Source organism: Zea mays, chromosome 3 (assembly GCF_902167145.1).
Source record: "Zea mays cultivar B73 chromosome 3, Zm-B73-REFERENCE-NAM-5.0, whole genome shotgun sequence".
In the NCBI taxonomy this organism is placed as follows: Eukaryota; Viridiplantae; Streptophyta; class Magnoliopsida; order Poales; family Poaceae; genus Zea; species Zea mays.
This window is the reverse complement of record NC_050098.1, coordinates 22,377,258-22,396,022: the sequence shown is the minus strand read 5'-3', so window position 1 is coordinate 22,396,022 and position 18,765 is coordinate 22,377,258. Positions and strand designations below refer to the sequence as shown.

The window sequence follows — 18,765 nt, the reverse complement described above, 5'->3', positions numbered from 1 at the left end:
TTTGCCTTGCTGGCAACACCACAAATAATTAATTATTGTTATAAGTTCTCTCTCAAAATTATTATACCTAAAAATGTTGCATTAACCGATACCCAATTTCAGAACGGTATGAGTAATTGGGTAAACCATGGGCAATAATAAAATGAACTGGACTATACATCTCTGCATATAAAAATCTTTGCTTGGCAGTATTGGCCTGATGCCGTGCACTTCACTACCAATATAAACACACACATTTTTCCTATGTGCTTAAAAGCACAATGCAACCAGTGAATGTCTTTGTGAGCGTTAGACCCTGATGGCCATTTTACTTGTTGATCTGAAGTCAAGTACTGGCTCCAAACGACGAATGGTATGCATGAGCCCCTGAAGGACCCTTATGGATAAAATAGTGTTGTGCATATCAGTCTAAATCTTAATGATTGACTATGCATTTGGTAGTAATAACAATAAGTTTGCAGAATTGTAACCATGAAGCAACTTGTTGTTGCGTGTCTCGCTGGATGTTGAGACTAACCCTTCATGTTGAAGGACAAATATGTAGTATTCATGCCACTACATTAATCTAAGTCCAAAGCTCACTGCATAAAACCCCTATCTGTAATGTGCGTAAGATTTCCCAAATAAATCACCACAATAGCATACAATGGTCACAAATGGATGATTGTGGTTGGGGATATTATCTGTATGCTTTTAGAACATCTCGGCATTAGGGGGAGATAAATGTCCATCTAGTGTAATGCCTCAATATTCTATTAAACGCACAAAAGCTAAACTGAACCTGTCGTTCGGTGTGTACTCCTATGTATATGGAGTCTGCCAGAAATCGTTGAGGAGTAACCATATTGGTTTGAATGCTTCTACCTGATGTAGATGTGAATATACTCGGGATTAATATCATATACACATTTGACTTATTGGTATTTGATCTATTCTCGGGGACGCCTGCGAATATGATCCATCAGCCTTAGTCAAAGCATATGTTCTGATTGCAGATACACGTGGTCTGTGATAACTCTCCTCTGATTAATTCACCCTGATGGTGATTTACCTCACAAAGAAGTTCATCTTGATGATGAAATTCCTAGCAATGCGCGCAATATCATTGTGCTGGGAATTCGGAACAATGAATCTTTCATTTTGGGAAATGATGGAGATCATTATTAAATGTGGGAGACAAATATGTCGACACTTATCTTGCCTCTATAGATTGCATAGGGATACAAAACAAAGTCCTAGGCATGAGTGCTTGAAGCTCTCTTATCGGGTCATTGATAAATGCAATCGAGGCTGAACCAATAATCGCAAAATGAAAGTCACGAGCCTAAAGTTTGGATATTTATGGGCACTATTGAAATAATGTGTGGTGAATGCGATGATTCAAGTGGTCTTGTAAGAGACCCATCCCACATATGTGTTGAATAAACACTGTTCCGTTATGTAATATATCTGGCAAATGGCATGAATTAAAATATGCAGTTAATAGGATTCTGAAGATCCATCATGAGATCCTAGGAGGACTCATAATCTTGAATTATAAATATGCAACATACAAATATCATACCGTATAATGCATTCCTGATGAATGACCACTCTCCTATGTAGGGAGAATATCTCCTAGTTGAGATTATAGTTCCTTGATGGAACCTTTCCAGAAGAAATAAAGTCTGTGTTGAACACCAAAGTTTGATAATCCCTATAAAGGGATAAAGACCCATACAGACCCGAAAAGGAATAAGATGAGGTACCAAAGGACTTGAAGTTCACCGAATAAGCACATGTGCATTCCACGAGTTTTACTCATGGTATTTTCCACTTGATGTGGAATTACGGTATCCTCTAAAGCCCCGATGGCAGAAACCTATAAGGTTTAGGTGTTACTGGCAAAAATATCCCCATTATGCCAGAATGACAGACTATAACGATGTATCTGATCGATGAAAAATCCCTGATGGATTATGATCTTTGATGGACTTTTGTTACACCATCATAGATGTTGCAATGGATGAACGCCTGGAGCGATGTGTCATATTTAGAATATGTACTATTGCAACTATATTATCCCCTAAGTCCTATATAAGGACATGTTACTTGCTTTGCACAACTATGTATAAATTGTGGTGTAAGATAGAAAATGATAGCACCCCAACCTCGTCCATTCTCGTTATTCCAGATGAACAATGAGATATATATCTTGAAGAATATGCTTGAGTTATGAGGGATAACGACTTTGACATATGTCATCGTCAGGGGGAGCGAATGCTTATATTGATCACAATCGTGTGACAATAAATGTCATATTCTATGCCCTGAAGGCGTCAGCTTGATGATCAATATGTGAACCTTTATGGAAGTTTCTATCAAATATGTAGATCTAGTCGATCGAACACCACTAGTCGAAGTGGCTTATTTATGTTGATACGTGCACTTACCTCGTGTATCCTAGAAGTGAGTTGAGGTGAAGTTCCTGAAATAATCTTTGCAAGGATATGCAATCTGTTTGCTAAATCTATATGTGCATATACTTCCAGAAGAAAATATTTTGCCATATTGATACAGTTTTGCAAGGATCAGGGGGAGCACATTTCTAAAGTTAGCCTTTGTAGAAGATTCGGTAGAATCTAGATCCTAGAGGATCGAAATCTGTCCCGATGACAGCTGTTGTACTCTTTTTCCCTTGGTGAGTTTTCTTGAAGTTTCTCACATGAGGTTTTTAACGAGGCAACAAAGTGCAAACGCAATTTATATCACCATGCACTCTTTCTCCATATTTTTCCCACTGGGTTTTTTGGAGTTTTAACGAGGCATGTGTTGGTCGCGGTATTCGCCCAAGGGGGAGTATTGAGAAACCCTAATGAAGGGTTATGTGGGCAAATACCGAATATAGCCCTGAGGGCTATCGCGTCTCTATATATAGAACTTGTACCCCTCATATGGAATACAGATCAGAAAGAGGCCAGAGGCCCAACCCTATATCCAGTGTCACGTATGTTTTCTCTGTCGTGCTTATGAGAAGGGAGACGGGTTCTCTACATCTTCTTGCGCCTCTACTGCTGATGGAAGTGAAGGGAGCGGATCTGGTGATCCGTGGTAACGTAGTTCTCAATAATGGCAATATGGATCCAATGCCCGGTTATTAACTAGAAATTCTCCTCTTATAGAATGTGGATGGAAATAATTTAATTTCAACATATATTAAAATGGAAAAAAATTAATCATCAGATTTACAGGGACATTGATAGAGAACTATTCTATAATGGCAACGACTAATATATAAACAACAATTAGGTAAGCACACAATCATACATTTTGATCCGTTAAATCTAGATCCAACCATATGTCATATTTAGCATTTAAACACTTCTACTATCACCTCGTCTAGCTTTATAAAAAATTCCGAATAAACCAAGATTGCATCTGCAATTAGATTTAAATTTAACAGACCAAAATACATACTTACACTCTTGCACCTAATGGCTACTGCATATTAATCGTTGTCTTATATAATTTTGTTATTCGTATTTCAATTTAGTGTTTCTCTTCATTTAAATTAGTCTCCTGATATGTTAAAGTTTTATTAAAAATCCAACACATAGCTTGGTATAAATAGTAAACTAAATTTTAAAGTGATCTCTTATAATTTTAAACCTTATTTATTTAATTTATATTGATTTGATATAATTAATTTATATTTGTCTATAATATTGTATTCGTAATGACGGATTGCCGGCGGGGAAGGTGCAGGAGGAGAAGAGGCTCCCCGCGAGCGCTGAGCCGCTGAGCCATCCCCCAGCACCGGCACCGCAGCCACTGGGCAGACGACTAGAAGCTTCGCGGACGTCATGACCTCGCCGTCGCCGTTGTGCGGTGTCTCCTGCTCTGTCACAGCTCGTGGCCGAGGGAGCGCCCGCCTCCCTGACGTGAGCCGCGGCAAGGGGATGAACTCAGATGAGTTCAACGGGCAAGCACACCAGGTAAGTTTCCCAGGTGAGTTCGTGGTGGATTTCTGTTATTCATTTCCTGTCTTTCTTCTTTCACAAGTATGAGTACTTGTAGCTATTACAATCTGGGCTTAATACTCCAAGATTACATGGCCCAATACCGGCCTGTCATATCAACAGATAATTGCTATACTAAGTAGTAGTAGAGGTTCTCACATCTCCCCCTGCTCCAGAAGTTGATTGCCCCCAATCAAGCTCATTTGGAAACCTGGCCTTCAAAACATCAAAATCCTCCCAAGTAGAATCAGCAGCATCCAAATGAGACCAAGCCACTTTCACTTGAACCACTGGGTGGCTGCCCTTGCGCACCAGACGGCGGTCCAAAATCTGCACTGGTTTAACCTCCAGCCCAGACAAATCCACCAACTTAGACAGATCAGAAAATACTGGAACAGAGTTAGGAGTAAAAGGTTTCAATTGAGAAACATGAAATACTGGATGAATTAAGGCATGAGCCGGCAACTCCAACTCATAAGCAACTGTCCCAATACGCTTCAGCACAGTAAAAGGTCCGAAATATTTGAAAGCCAACTTTGGACATGGTCTATTGACCACTGAACTCTGCACATAAGGTTGCAGCTTAAGAAGAACTGATTCTCCCACCTGAAATTCTCTATCAGTTCGATGTTTATCTGCTTGTAATTTCATACGATTACGAGCAGCTGCCAACTTGTCTTGCAAGAACCTGGAATAACTCTGCCTTTCAGCCAACATCTCATCCACAGTATGCTCACCAGTACCAACAACCCCAAACTCCCCAAAAACAGCTGGATCATAGCCATATAGTGCCTTAAAAGGAGAACATCCAATGGCTGAATGAAAAGAAGAATTGTACCACAATTCAGCCAAGGGTAACCAGTGCTTCCATTTCTTTGGAGTATCATAAATGGCACACCTCAAATACATTTCAACACATTGGTTAACTCTTTCAGATTGGCCATCTGACTGAGGGTGATAGGCTGTAGATAAGGCCAATTGAGTTCCCAATGTCTGAAATAAAGCTTTCCAGAATTGACTAGTGAAGACCTTATCCCTGTCAGACACTAATGTCTTAGGAACTCCATGAAGCTTAACCACGTTATCCAGAAAAACCTGGGCAACAACAGCAGCAGAAAATGGATGTTTGAGTGGTAAGAAATGAGCATACTTCGAAAAACGATCCACCACCACTAAAATAGTGTCATAGCCCTCAGATTTAGGTAATCCTTCAATAAAATCCATGGTGAGATCTTGCCAAGCCCCACTAGGAATTGGTAATGGTTGGAGCAACCCAGGTGGATGAATCCTTTCTGACTTGGCATGTTGACACACCAAACATTGCTGCACAAAAGAAATCACCTCAGCTTTCAACCCTTTCCACCAAAAAAGTCTTTTAACTCGGTGATAAGTAGCAGGTCCTCCAGAATGACCCCCCACAACACTATCATGCATAGCAGCAATTATTTTAGTCCTGAGAGCAGAATTATTAGCAATCCAGATTTTATTCCCTTTCTTAATCAAACCTTGGCTCAAAGAAAAACCTTGTTCATTTGGACTATGAACACTTAATTGAGTCAACAGATCCTGGGCTGCCTGATCGGTGACATAGGAATTGATAACTTCTTGAATCCAAACTGGTGTCACTTCTGAAACAGACTGCAGAGCCATCACATGACCCACTCTGGACAAAGCATCAGCAGCTAAATTCTCTTTACCTTTTCTATATACAATTCTGAATTGCAGCCCCATAAGCTTTGCCATAGCTTTCTTCTGCAAATCTGAATGCAATACTTGATCCTCCAAAAAACTCAAAGCTCGATGATCTGTTCTGATCACAAATTCCGCACGTTGCAGATATTGCCTCCACTTCTCCACTGCTAAGATCAGAGCTAAAAATTCCTTTTCCTAGATGGACAACGACTGATTCTTTGTGCTCAAAGCTTTACTGAGATAAGCAATAGGTCTATGTTTCTGCATTAACACCGCCCCTATGCCCTTCTCACATGCATCAGTCTCAACTTCAAATGTGTCCTCAAAATTTGGTAGGGCCAAAACAGGAGTAGTAGTCATGGCCCTCTTAAGAGTCTGAAAAGCCTGTTCTGCTTCAGAATTCCACTGAAAATTCTTGGTCTGCAATAAGTTGGTAAGTGGCTTAGCAATCATCCCATAATTCTTCACAAATCTCCTATAATAGCCAGTCAAACCAAGAAATCCTCTCAAATCTGTTACAGAAGCAGGAGTAGGCCATCTTAGCATAGCATTAGTTTTGGAGGGATCAGTTGCCACCCCTTGCTGAGATATCACATGCCCCAAATAAAGCAATTCAGTTTTGCCAAAAGCACATTTGGTCTTCTTCAGAAAAAACTGGTGTTCCCTCATCTTCCCAAAAACCAGTCGAATATGAGATAGATGTTCAGACCAAGTAGCACTGTAGATCAGTATATCATCCAGAAAAACCATAGCAAACTTTCTAAGAAAGGGAGCTAGAATAGAGTTCATAGCGCATTGAAATGTAGCAGGAGCATTAGTGAGCCCAAAAGGCATCACTCTGAACTGATAATGTCCCAAATGTGTCTTAAAAGCTGTCTTAAACTCTTCACCCTCTCCCATTCTTATCTGATGATACCCAGCTGTGAGGTCTAGACTGGTAAAGTAACGAGTTCCTGCTAATTCCTCCAAAATTTCTTCCACCAATGGCATGGGAAATCTGTTTTTATGGTCAAGTCATTTAACTTCCTATAGTCCACACAAAATCTCCATGACCCATCCTTTTTTTTGACTAGTAAAATAGGTGAAGCAAAAGGACTGACACTAGGAGTAATAAATCCAGCCTCTAATAATGCAGCCACCTGTTTCTCAATCTCATTCTTATGCAATGGAGAATACCTGTAGGGTTTAGAGTTGACTGGAACAGCTCCAGGAACCAGTGATATGTGATGATCATAAACCCTAACAGGAGGAAGTTGAGTAGGTGTGGCAAATATATCACTGAACTCCTCAACTAGAAGTTGGATATCAGAATGTTGAGAACCTTCCTTGTTAGCAGCAGCCGATTCCACTAGCACAAAGGCCCACACATCATTGCCCTTAATCCATTTCTGTACCTGCAACACAGATATCCCAGGCACAGAAGTAACTTCTTGCACTTCATCACCAATCAATTTCACCTGAACTCCTTCATCCACAAACTGCAACTTCTTATGCTCCCAATCACACTCCATTGGGTTGTGTTGCTTAAGCCAATCAAACCCTAGAATAGCATCAAAAGCTCCCAAAGGTAACACCCTCATATCTGTATGATAGAAATGTCCATTAGACCACCATTCCAGATTCTGAATCAAAGTAGCACTCAGCAGCTTCTCCCCACTAGCAACCTTCACCTGCACAGGTTGGCAAGGCACCTTAGTCAGACCCAACTGCTTCACCATGTGCTCACTGATAAAGCTAGTAGAACTCCCAGAATCTATGAGCATAACCATCACTTGTTTGTTGACTATGGATCTGACACACATACTATCACTGCTGTCTCTGCCAGATAAAGCATGGATTGACAAACGACAACACGCCTCCTCTTTTTCTTCCTCTTGTTCCAACTGCAACAACACCTCATCAGTTAATTCCATTTGGAAATCTTCAGTAGTCAATGCATTCAGCTGACCCTGATTTCTTTTAGCACACTTCGCTATATGCCCGGGTTCAAATCTTTCTCCACAAGCATAGCACAACCCATTAAGTCTTCGAAAATCTCTGATCTGCCTTTCTCGACTCAAGTCCACAGGCTTCTGAACACCCTTCTCCTCCATCCTGACTTGATAAGGTTGTTGCCTCACCATACCAGCAGACTTGATACTTCGAGTTTTACTGCGGTCCAACACCTCTTGCTGCATGCGGGCCAACAGAATAGCCCGATTCATGGTGGTAGGTACTTGAACTTGAACCACATTTTGTATCTCAAACTTGAGTCCCCTCACAAACTGAGTAACAAAAAATGGTTCACCCATCCCTGGATTATGAACTACTACTCCATACTTGGCTCGTTCAAATTCATCCACATAAGTCTCCAAACTATCAGTCTGACGCAGAGCCAACAACTTCCTCAAGGCTTTTGGATAGGCATCAGCACCAAACTGTTCAGTCACAGCTGCAACAAACTCCTGCCAATTCCCAATTCCATGACTAAGCTTATAACATCTCCACCACTGGGCAGCATTCTGTTCCAAATTCATGGTTGCTGCTGACACCCAGATTGACTCGGGAACACGATAGATAGTGAAATAATCCAAACACTGATCAATCCAAACCACTGGATCTCCACTGCCAAACTTGGGAAAAAGGAAGTTTAGGCAATACCTCTTTGTTAGCATCAAATGGGTGTCGCCCTTCTCTGTTTCCCTTTCCTTGCTCCCCCTTCACCTGTCTGTTTTGTTGAGGAATGCGATTCTGATCTCGATTAGGGAGTTCCTCTTCCGATCCTCCTGATGTATCTCCCAGTTCCCTTCCCATCTGCTCCAGACGCAGCTACGACATCTCCTTGCCTGTCTCCTCTACCTTGGCGTACAACTCGTTCCTCTCCATTGCCGCCTGCTCTGCTACTGCAGCCGCCAACTCGGATTGCGTCATCAGCTGATGCTGCGTCCGCTCCACTTCCTTGACCCGCCCCGTCAAGTCCTCCAACGCCGCGAACACACGATTCCAATTCTCCTGGTTCGTACGCTGGTGCTCCTCCATGGCTTCCAACACGAAGCGCGACTGCACCGATGGTCTCGCCGAAGGCGCCGTCGCGTCCTCTTGAACTCCACCGCAGGACTCCAACCTCTGATACCAACTGTCACAGCTCGTGGCCGAGGGAGCGCCCGCCTCCCTCACGTGAGCCGCGGCAAGGGGACGAACTCAGATGAGTTCGACGGGCAAGCACACCAGGTAAGTTTCCCAGGTGAGTTCGTGGTGGATTTCTGTTATTCATTTCCTGTCTTTCTTCTTTCACAAGTATGAGTACTTATAGCTATTACAATCTGGGCTTAATACTCTAAGATTACATGGCCCAATACCGGCCTGTCATATCAACAGATAATTGCTATACTAAGTAGTAGTAGAGGTTCTCACATGCTCCACCGTTCTCCGCGCGCCGCCGCCTCTCTTTCGTTTCCGCCGCCTCTGTGGCGCGCGCGGCGCCCGCCGTCTCCGACGACCTCGTCCTCCGTATCGCCGAGCAGCTCGAGGACTCGGTAACCTCGACCTCCCCGCTCCTCGCCCCCCTCCACTCCGCCTCCGCGCTCTCCCTCCTCTCCACGCTCTGGCCCACCCGCCGCTCCAGCGAGACCTTCCGCTTCACTGACATCTCCTACCTCCGCTCCCGCCCCATCTCTCTCCCCTCCCGTGAGCCTGACCTCGCGCTGCCGTTCTCCCCTCTCTCTTCCCTATGGCCGTCCCCGGGACCACGCCGCCGCTGCGCTGGCCGCTGCCGCTGAATTCGCCCACAAGAACCTCTTCTACGACTTCAACGCCGTTGGGGCGAGGGACGTTGTAGTCGTGCACGTGCCTGAGGGGGTCAATGTTGCCGACGACTCAGTGCATATCATGTTCGCCTATACCAACAGCGGTGCTGAGATAATGCTGATGTCCAATCCAAGGGTTCTGGTAGTGGCCGAGAAGGCCGCAGAGGTGGCCATAGTGGAGGAGCAGGAGCACTTCGGGGTTGGAGAAGAAGGTGGTTGCTATTGGGCCAATCCAGTGGCAGAGATTATCATCGACGAGGGCGCAAGAGTGGTTCATTCATACGTGCAACATCAATCATTTGCTGCAGCACATACTAAATGGACAGTCGTCAAGCAGGTGAGTCTGGATTTTAGATAATTAAATGTTATAAGTTACTTGTAATTGTAGTTATGACGGTAAAGTTTTGAGTGTCATATGCTCTTGAAATGGGATAAGATAATGATGATAAGAGAACTCAACTCTGACCAAATTATGGAAGAGAGATTGTCGGAGGGACATTTGTCATTCCAGGGTCTCACTGTTTGATGTATCTCAAAATTTCGGTATTTTTGGTGGGACCCAAAAAAATTGTTTCGGTAAAAAAAAAAGCTGAATTTGTGCATCCACGAAAAACATGCCAGAAAAGCTTATTTCCCATCCTGGCCCATTAAAAATTATATTTCGTTGTTTTGCTGCAATTGCCTTATATTTTTGTTGCCATGTTTAATTGTGATATGTAAATAAATATAAACTGGTTTCTACCGTGAATGTAATATTTTTCTTTAAAAAAATTGAGGTTGCTTGAATTTGACCCGAAATTTCTGGAATTCCTGAAATTTTGAGCTTTTCGGTGAGGCTCAAAATTTTTACTTTCCGAAATTGTAAACCCTGATCATGACTCAAGACAGTTACCTTCAATAGTTCAATTTGCTAGTGTTAGTAGTCATTGTGGGTGTTAGCCAAGTTGTGCTTGCTCTAGTGGGTTTGGGCTGGGATTGATCAATGAAGCTTGGTTGGAAAGGGTGAATCAGTCTTTCTTTTTAATTGCTGCAGGATGCAACTAGTAAATAAGTACGAGTTTGTTGAGGTCAGCACTGGAGCAAAATTGAACAGACACAATCTCCATATCGAGCAATTAGGTCCTGAAACAGAGACGGAACTATCAACACTTCACTTAACATCTCAGAATAAGCAGATACATGACCTCTTGCAGACTGATACTTGATCACCCTAGAGGTTTTTCACGACAGCTCCACAAATGCATTTGTTGTGTCACAGGAAATAGCATATTTGATGGCAATATTAAAGTCAACAGGTATGTTTATCAGTTTTTTTCTTTTTGTTGTTTTGTTCTTCCTGGAGAATTGTTATCTATTCCGGTCATTTACCTGACCAGCATTGCACAGATTTCTAGTTTCGTCCACGTGCCATACACTTTTTTATCGCTCAATATCTCACAGTAGGCGAATATATGGCATCCTGATATTACATATTTGTTTAGGATAGATTTAAGTTTTAACTGAAATCTTGAATATAATATATAGTTGCATAACATGTTTGATGTGTTTGTGGCATAAAAATCTAGTTTCATGCATGTACCAGAAATCTTTTTATTTCTGAGGTTTCACAGTAACTGAATATATCACATCCTAAGATTAAATATTTGTTTAGGATAGATTTAAGTTAACTTGAAGTCTATAATATAGTATGAATAGTTGTATAAAGTGTTTGGTGTGTTTCACGACATAAAATAATTGAAAGAGAGTTAGCAGAAAGCCACACAAACATTACTTATTACCTTGTACAAAGCTGTTTTATCAGTTAGTTTGGCACATTTTGGCGAGATGAGAAAAATAGCAAAGGTTAGAAATATTTCTGCTAAGCAAGGGGAGTATCTATAACCACATTTTAAAATGCTGTAAGCAACACTACCCTAGCTTGCAAATGCAGTTTGTTTGCAAGCGGCTTATTCGTCTGTAGCAAGAGAAGATGCTGTGAACAGCAGAGTAGATTATTGTTGTTGCGCATGTTACATTATACTTCAGTCGAATCTGAACATGAAAAAAAAATTAATAACCACAAAGTGATGCAGCTCGGCGGAACAAATGAAGCTTTTTTTTTCTTTGGACGATTAAAGACATAGGGTAGGGCAGGCACATTTTTTCCTGCCGAGTTTCCAGTTGTTCTGTCTTATTAACTTTTCTGGATGAATATGACGCCTAAAATTGTATCTGTGCTTATGTGTGCACTGTGCGTCGACTGCTCGATTAGCAAGCAGAATACCAGATCTGGACAGTTATTGTCACACATTGATGCAGAATATAGAACAAATAACAGGTAACCGTTTAACATAACCAATATGATTGCTTTCGTAGCTCAGTTGGTTAGAGCACCCGTTTAGTAAGCGGGAGGTCTTGAGTTCGACTCTCAACGAAAGCAGTTTTTTTTAATCTGTGAATTTAAAAATAATTTTTATAATTGGTAGTGAAATCTCTACTACTACTTAAGTGTGTATTGTAGGCGTCCACTGGTGCACGTTCTGCCGCGACCGCGGTTCGCTCCCCTCTCCCCCGCGGCAATCTCGGCGAGCCCCCAGCCGCCATTCATGGCGCCTTCCAATCTCGCTTCTAGAAACCCCGCCCGCCAATCTCGGGGCGCCCTCGCTCGCTCGCTCCGCGGGCCCCCCAAGCTCGCCATCCCCCGCGCGTCGCGTCCGCGCCGATCCACTTTCCATCGAGTTCTAGGCTCTCGCGGCAATCTGCCTCCCCCGGAAAGGTGCCATCCCGAGCCCGCCCCAGCCGCCATTGTCGCTTCGGGGCGCCGCGCTGATCCACTTTCCATCGAGTTCCAGAAACCCCGCCCGCCAATACCCTCGCGTGTCGAGGCGGAGCGGTTCCTTCGAGCGGTGGACGACCTCTGCCGCCTGGCGCCGGCGTCACCGGCCTCTGTCGGTAGCCCGCGCCGCGCCTCGTCCGCGGGCGGTGCCTGCACCGTCGTGGAGGTCGCCATGACTCGGCTCGAGGACGAGTTCTGCCACGTGCTGTCGGCGCGCGCGCTCGACCTCGAGATCGAGGCGCTGTCCAGCCTCAGCTCGCTTTCGATGGCCAGCGACTGGAGTAACTCTGACGCCACAGAAGCGGCCGCTGGGGAGGAAGACGACGGCTCCGTGTCGTCCTCCGTCGGCAGGCGCAGCAGCTACCGCTCCCTGCAGAGCATCCGCGAGATTGACCTCTTCCCCGTGGATGCAATCTCCGACCTCCATACAAAAGTCCGATCTGCTCGTGCATGTCACCCATCGCCGATAATGAGATCTGACATTATTTTGTTTCTGAAGGAAGGATCACAGTTGAAAGCATGGTGGCTTCATCATTGCATTCACGAGAGGATGGCTCCTGGCCCTTGTCATGCTTTCAAGCGTCCCTCCGATTGCCATTGCCGGTGCAATTGTTTCAAAGTTGATGACAGGACTCTCCACCCGAATGCAAGCAAACTACAGTGATGCTGGAAACGTCGTGGAGCAAACTCTTGGTGCCATTAGGACGGTTTGTCCTACTAGCTAGCAAACACTTATTTTTGTTTTGTCTATTCATTTACTATCATCACCAGTAACTTCCTGATATATATCCTGCTTACCTGGTTTATCTGTCCATGTTTATCTGAAGGTTGTTTCATTCCACATCTGGAGGAACAATTTCACAGAAAGCAAACAAAGACATCATACATCATACATGGTATTTCTATCTTTTCCCACTAGATTATAATGACTGCCCAAAACTATTTTTCTGTGAATTTTTCCTCAGCTTCATGAAGCGCAAAGAATTAGCTTCAGAGGCACATGGTGAGCTATACTTGTTTGTGCTTTATACCTTGCCTATTTGTTAGATACATGCTACTAACATGAGGTTAAAAACTGATTTATTTAGCTCGATTCTTATTTGTCTAAACTCATCTATCATCAATTTCTATTTAGTTTTAACCTAGGTGCTAGACTGGACACCCAGAGACAATGAAGCAGAAACTAGAGTATCAAGACAGTAACTAGAAGTTCTCGATGGTACTGTATTGAGACGACAAACATCCATATACTGAAATAAACAACTAACCATAAGAAATTAGTCATAAAGCACACTGTTTGGCATGTCTTACTATTAATCAATACTCAATAAGTAACCGTACAGTACTTTTAATATTTGAGCAACTCTCCAACTACACTTGACAAGGCTGCACACACAAAGACACCCTAAAACAGCGGATGGTTTCTTTAGTGATTGTGAGACAGGTTTTTGTGCAGTTTTTGCTTTGAGAAGAACTACTCTTGAAAATTTAAGGCCCATCTTTGAAGTTGTTGCATATGTGCTATTTTTTTAAAAAAACCGTTCCTTGCTGAATTAATAATGAGATCTGTAGGTTTTTGTGCGCTTCATGAATCAATATTTCTTATTGATAGCTTGTCTGCAGCTATGGTCACTTATCACTCCTGTAAATCCTGCAAATACCTGGGGTCCACTTATATTTATCTTTGCTGTTTCTGCAACCAAAGAGGCATGGGATGACTACAACAGGTATATTTCAGATAAACAAGTGAATGCTAAGGAAGTGTGGATTGTTAAGAATGGTACCCGGAAACACGTATGCTCCTATGTCATCCTATCATTTCCCAATGTGCACATCTTTGGTCTTTCAGATATGCATTTAACCATTTGATTTGAAATGAAAGAGAAAATCAGAAGTGTGTCTGTATCCAGAAAGCAAAGTGGAAAATATATCCATGTAACCTTCTTGTATCGGGCTTGCTACCTTTTGCTTCTTTGTAGTGCTACATCTTGAAATATTTCTATACGTACTTATGGCTACATCATGGAACTATTTCGCGATGCATGATCTGCAAGTTTGCAACAACAATGCTTGCTGTGAAAGTTTAGTTCAGTTAAATGTGTACCTTGACCTCCAAGGACACTATTGAAGTATAACAGTTCCTGTTGTACTTTCAGTATATATTACCTATTCTTCTCACAGTAGTCAGGACATTGAACCTGAGAATGACCCTCTCTATTTTTTTGCTATATAGATTCAAGCTCAAGATATCCGTGTCGGTAACATAGTTTGGATTCGAGAGAATGAAGAAGTACCATGTGATCTTGTTTTGTTGGGAACTTCTGAACCACAAGGCATCTGTCATGTTGAGGTAAATAAACGTTGTAACCCCGCCACACCTTCTGTCTGTTTGTATTGTGCTTGGTTTGCTCAAGAAATTACTTTGCTGTATTGGCCATGTGGGGCATTTCACAAAGTCAAAGTGAACTAAAGTACATATATTATTCCTTTTAGCAACCCATCGTGTTTTTCTTCTTCTCAAACCACGCAGGAGATTGAGAGTCATTTCATTAAGAAGAAAAAGAGGGTCTAAATACAGACTTAGGCAAAGACAACAAACGAAAACAAAACAAGACCACCAGACCAGCACCCCTGCAAACAGGATCTGAGCTACTAGAACTCAGTCTGTTACATGGGTGAAACCTAGACCAAAAAAGAAAAGGGTCAGGCCATCAGGATCTGTTCATCCCTGGCCCTTGCCCAAACCAAAAATCATGCAGTTTGGATATGTTCTACCCTGGCCCTTGCCCAAACCAAGAAATCATGCAGTTTGGACTTTGGAGGTCCATCGTGTTTTCGTAAATCATATATGAAATCTCACCATGAAGTGTGAATGTGTGATATACGTAATAAACTGTGATTTAAGGGAGGATTACCACCAGAGGCAGTATACAATATCATAATTGATCCAAAGAATAAAAGGGTGTTCATGATTAGTAAGGTGTGTACATGTATGCTTTTACTATTCAGATTTAGGCATGATTTTTTGAGTGCCTTTGTGTTTACTCTTTCATGTGAACATTTTTACTGTGCCAAATTGGTGCGTTGCAAAAGCTTGTGAATGTATCAATAATATTTTTATCAACCCATCACCCTGCACCCTCTTGTATCAGGCTCTTTTCTTATTGTTAGAGCAGTTGTTGCATTCCTCTTGATAAAGAGAGATCAATGAAAAGATGCACTGCGAGAACACTAGCCATCCAGTTCATTCCCTTCGAATGAAGTTAAAGGTGGGTTTATATGACACTCTGTTCCTAATTTGATGTCTTGGTTTATATTGTGATAGACTGATGGTTAAATAAAATGGCCTATGGCATCGTTTTCTTTCTTTATCAGATTTCTAATTTCTCAGATAGAGGGATATCCTGATATATGCTACGAAAAGGGGTGGGGGTTGGCTGCTCCGAGTCTTCGACCTTCAATTATTTGCTGTAATAAAATCAACACGTGTGTTTGATGTAAAGTTTCCATCTGAAAAGGAAGAGATGGCCAGCAAGTATTGTTCCACAGAGCAAGTTCCATATGAGTGGGTTTTTGGTAATGCTTTTACTAAGGTGCAAGACACACTGGTTATCTATTGCAACAGAGGCTCGAATAGCCAATCGCAAAAACAATCTCCAAGGCTTGTTTCATCGTTTCAGTTGCTTGTTTACTGTCATTTAATCCAAAGTCACATAAAAATGTCATAATTACAATTGTGTTCTGTTATGACACTCTGTTCCTAATTGTTGCACCCATTTTATGTTTTTCATTACAGCTATGTAGGTTTTTGTACAATAATCCCTCCGTTTCAAAATAGTAGTTGTTTTAGCTCTAGATTTTTATGTTTATATTCATATGTATGGTAACGAATCTTGACACATATATAGGACACATACACTAAAAAGGTAAAACAGATTTTAATTTGGGACGGAGGGAGTACTTTATAGTGGTTCTGGCCTTCTTGACACCATGGTGAAGCTAACAATGATAGCCCGTGTCACTGATGGACGTCCACTAGCAGAAGGGTTGGATGATGGGCGAGATTAGAAGGATGTTGATTTCTATAAGCAGCAAGCTAAACTTCTATTTAAGAACTTGTCAAAAGGGCATCATGAAGCTTCACGAATGTCAACTGAGACATGGCCCTACTATTTCCATTATCCTTGTGCCATTTATGATCCTTATATGTATATGTATGTCTGTGTATGTGTGTATATCAGAATTAGGCTTGCTTTTACATGTTGCTCCTCATATAGTTCTTTTGTTTGTCTAATTTCCAGCTAAAGATGATGCGTCCATTTGTAAACAGTTGGGATTCCACTGTGGCTATATAAACTGCTTTATGTAATTGTCTATTTGTGTATCACACCTGTCTCTTTAATTGCAAGAATACGTTTTGCAGGCATTCCTTTTTCCGTTTGTGATTCTTCATTTCTTTTCATTTTTATTATAGGGCTAGCAACATAATTGTTCTTGTTCTTTTTCAATTTGTAGAGGGCCTGCTGTTAGTGTGGCGCTGCGCCTGGACCGAAGCATGAATTAGGGGGCACAAACCTGCCCTCTAGGGCTGCTAGGTCATTCTCTCTCCTTTGTTTTTGTGTCAGCTTAGTTTTTTGTCATAGGTATTCCTTAGGATCTATTTTTTGTTTGGAATCGAACTCCAAATTAGGGCCTACTTGCCATATAAAATCTACAAACATCATGTCCAAACTTAATGGATTTATCGTGGCCTAGATTTTCTATTTATGCATTATTTGATTCCACATTTAGGATTTGAGTTGAGTGTATGCTAAAAGAGTTGTTGACCTTAAACATGGGGTCAGGGTCAAAGTTCAGTCTCATTTTTTTCTAATTGAGGTTTCATTCCTGCAATAAAAGGGAAAGCTGGTATGGAGGAATTTTGTCTATTTTATCAAACATTCAGACTATGAACCAGCAGACCCTCTACAAATTGAAAAAAACAAGAACAATTATGTTGCTAGCCCTTAATAAAAATGAAAAGAAATGAAGAATCACAAACGGAAAAAGGAATGCCTGCAAAACGTAGCTTGCGAAGGTGGATTCCTTGACATCTTGAGTTCACCATTTCACAGCCTTTGAGCAGATTTATATTGTGTTGCTTTAGAAGTAGACGTGATTTTGTGTTTAGTTCAAAAATGTTCATATAGTTTACGAACCTTTCAATCAGTAAGTCGGTGCCTCCTTAAGACCACCTAGGTTATGGCTCGCTGTCAAGATGAAGGCACCAGTAGTCTTTGATCCCTTTTGTTCATGTGTTTATAAACCAATAGTCAGGTTATTCATTAGACTCTATAAAGAAGTAGACGTGAGATTGTTTTGTCTAACACAAACACATCTTACTTGATGGGCAGCAGCCATTTTTGTTGTGATTTGTAACAAGCAAAATCTATGGATTTATCCTAAGAACTGGATGTGCTCCTTGTGTGGAGTTGGAGCATTTCATACATTATGTACCTACTTATTCATTTCAAGATTCTTTTCTAAATATTTTTGTTTGTTGTAGCATTGTATCTTTGTGCCTCAACAAATATCCTATCGGAAGACTCGATCCACACGACGTGGACGTTTGCGGCATCCACCGCCCCACCACCATCCCACGACCACCACTCTAGCGCCATACCTGGACGCGACGACTGCGGTATTGAGCTCACACCAGATGGCGCGCAGTCGCCCAAGGTTCCACACGGATGTCCACCCCAGGCCTCCGACCAAGTTGTGTTCCTCCCCGTTGGATGTCGCATGCCATCGTGCGATGGGGAGGCGAAGCACCGAACCGAAGGACGTGAAAGGGGTGAGCAAGCGAGTGAGAAGCTCAGGAGGTGTTGCATCGCTACTACTTCAACCAGAGGAAGGCGAGCCGCACTGGACTTGGTAATACTCGAGCATCAGAGAACATAAAGCTTGTTCCTTTTTTGGCACCATTTACCAATCAAGTCAAAATATTCACGTATATGGATCGAACTGACTATTGCATTCTACTTATATTTAAGCGACAATTTGCACCCAAAAAGTGTAATTTGGTCCTTCCTAGATTTGTCAAATGTGTTTACTGCACTTTGTTTGCTTTTGTGGCGGCACCCTAAGTGATGTTTGTGAAGTTTGATGCTAACAAACTATTGTTGTGCTATGTAATATATGGTCTTAACATACTGGTTTGTTGACTGTTCGAACATCAGCTTTATATTATTATGTCAGGTGTTATATGTGCTCACCTTTTTAAGCTTTCGTTATACATTTTATCATTACATGAGACAATGTTGTGATGTACAGTCATACTATATTTGCATTGTAATATAATTTGATTTATATTAGTTTAGTTATGTATTGTTTGTTGCCAAATAATTTTTAGATATTGAGGTCGATAATATATATAGTGTTTGTTTTTTGTAATCATTATGCACTAATATTTTGTCGAATATTTCGCATGCCGTTG

At 41.9% G+C, this 18,765-nt stretch overlaps 1 protein-coding gene and 1 non-coding gene across 5 annotated transcripts; both read left to right on the top strand.

Moving 5' to 3' along the window:
- Positions 1–9,104: 9,104 nt before the first annotated feature.
- LOC103649838 (phospholipid-transporting ATPase 2-like) lies at positions 9,105–16,674 on the top strand. 4 transcript variants are annotated; one of them, XR_002267963.1, is made up of 7 exons: positions 9,105–9,205; positions 12,790–12,997; positions 13,118–13,186; positions 13,914–14,084; positions 14,524–14,640; positions 15,443–15,559; positions 15,666–16,674. XR_002267963.1 is itself a non-coding variant. In XM_035966160.1 (5 exons), exons 1-5 carry the CDS (start codon positions 12,860–12,862, stop codon positions 15,482–15,484), a joined length of 537 nt encoding a protein of 178 aa, XP_035822053.1. In that variant the 5' UTR covers positions 12,455–12,859; the 3' UTR covers positions 15,485–16,674. The 4 variants fall into 4 exon arrangements, 1 of the variants encoding a protein (XP_035822053.1); XR_002267962.2 differs by lacking the exon at positions 9,105–9,205 and having other exon boundaries at positions 12,458–12,997; XR_004857095.1 differs by lacking the exon at positions 9,105–9,205 and having other exon boundaries at positions 12,458–12,997; positions 13,118–13,293; positions 13,996–14,084.
- TRNAT-AGU (transfer RNA threonine (anticodon AGU)) lies at positions 11,821–11,894 on the top strand. The gene has a single exon. It is a non-coding gene; the product is annotated as a tRNA-Thr (tRNA).
- Positions 16,675–18,765: the final 2,091 nt, after the last annotated feature.

Excerpts from the sequence above, each read along its gene's own strand:
- LOC103649838 (XM_035966160.1), top strand. The coding sequence starts at position 12,860 with ATGCTTTCAAGCGTCCCTCCGATTGCCATTGCCGGTGCAATTGTTTCA. Across the intron at positions 12,998-13,117 it reads CTCTTGGTGCCATTAGGACG|GTTGTTTCATTCCACATCTG; the intron begins GTTTGTCCTACT and ends GTTTATCTGAAG. Across the intron at positions 14,641-15,442 it reads AAGGCATCTGTCATGTTGAG|GCTCTTTTCTTATTGTTAGA; the intron begins GTAAATAAACGT and ends CTCTTGTATCAG.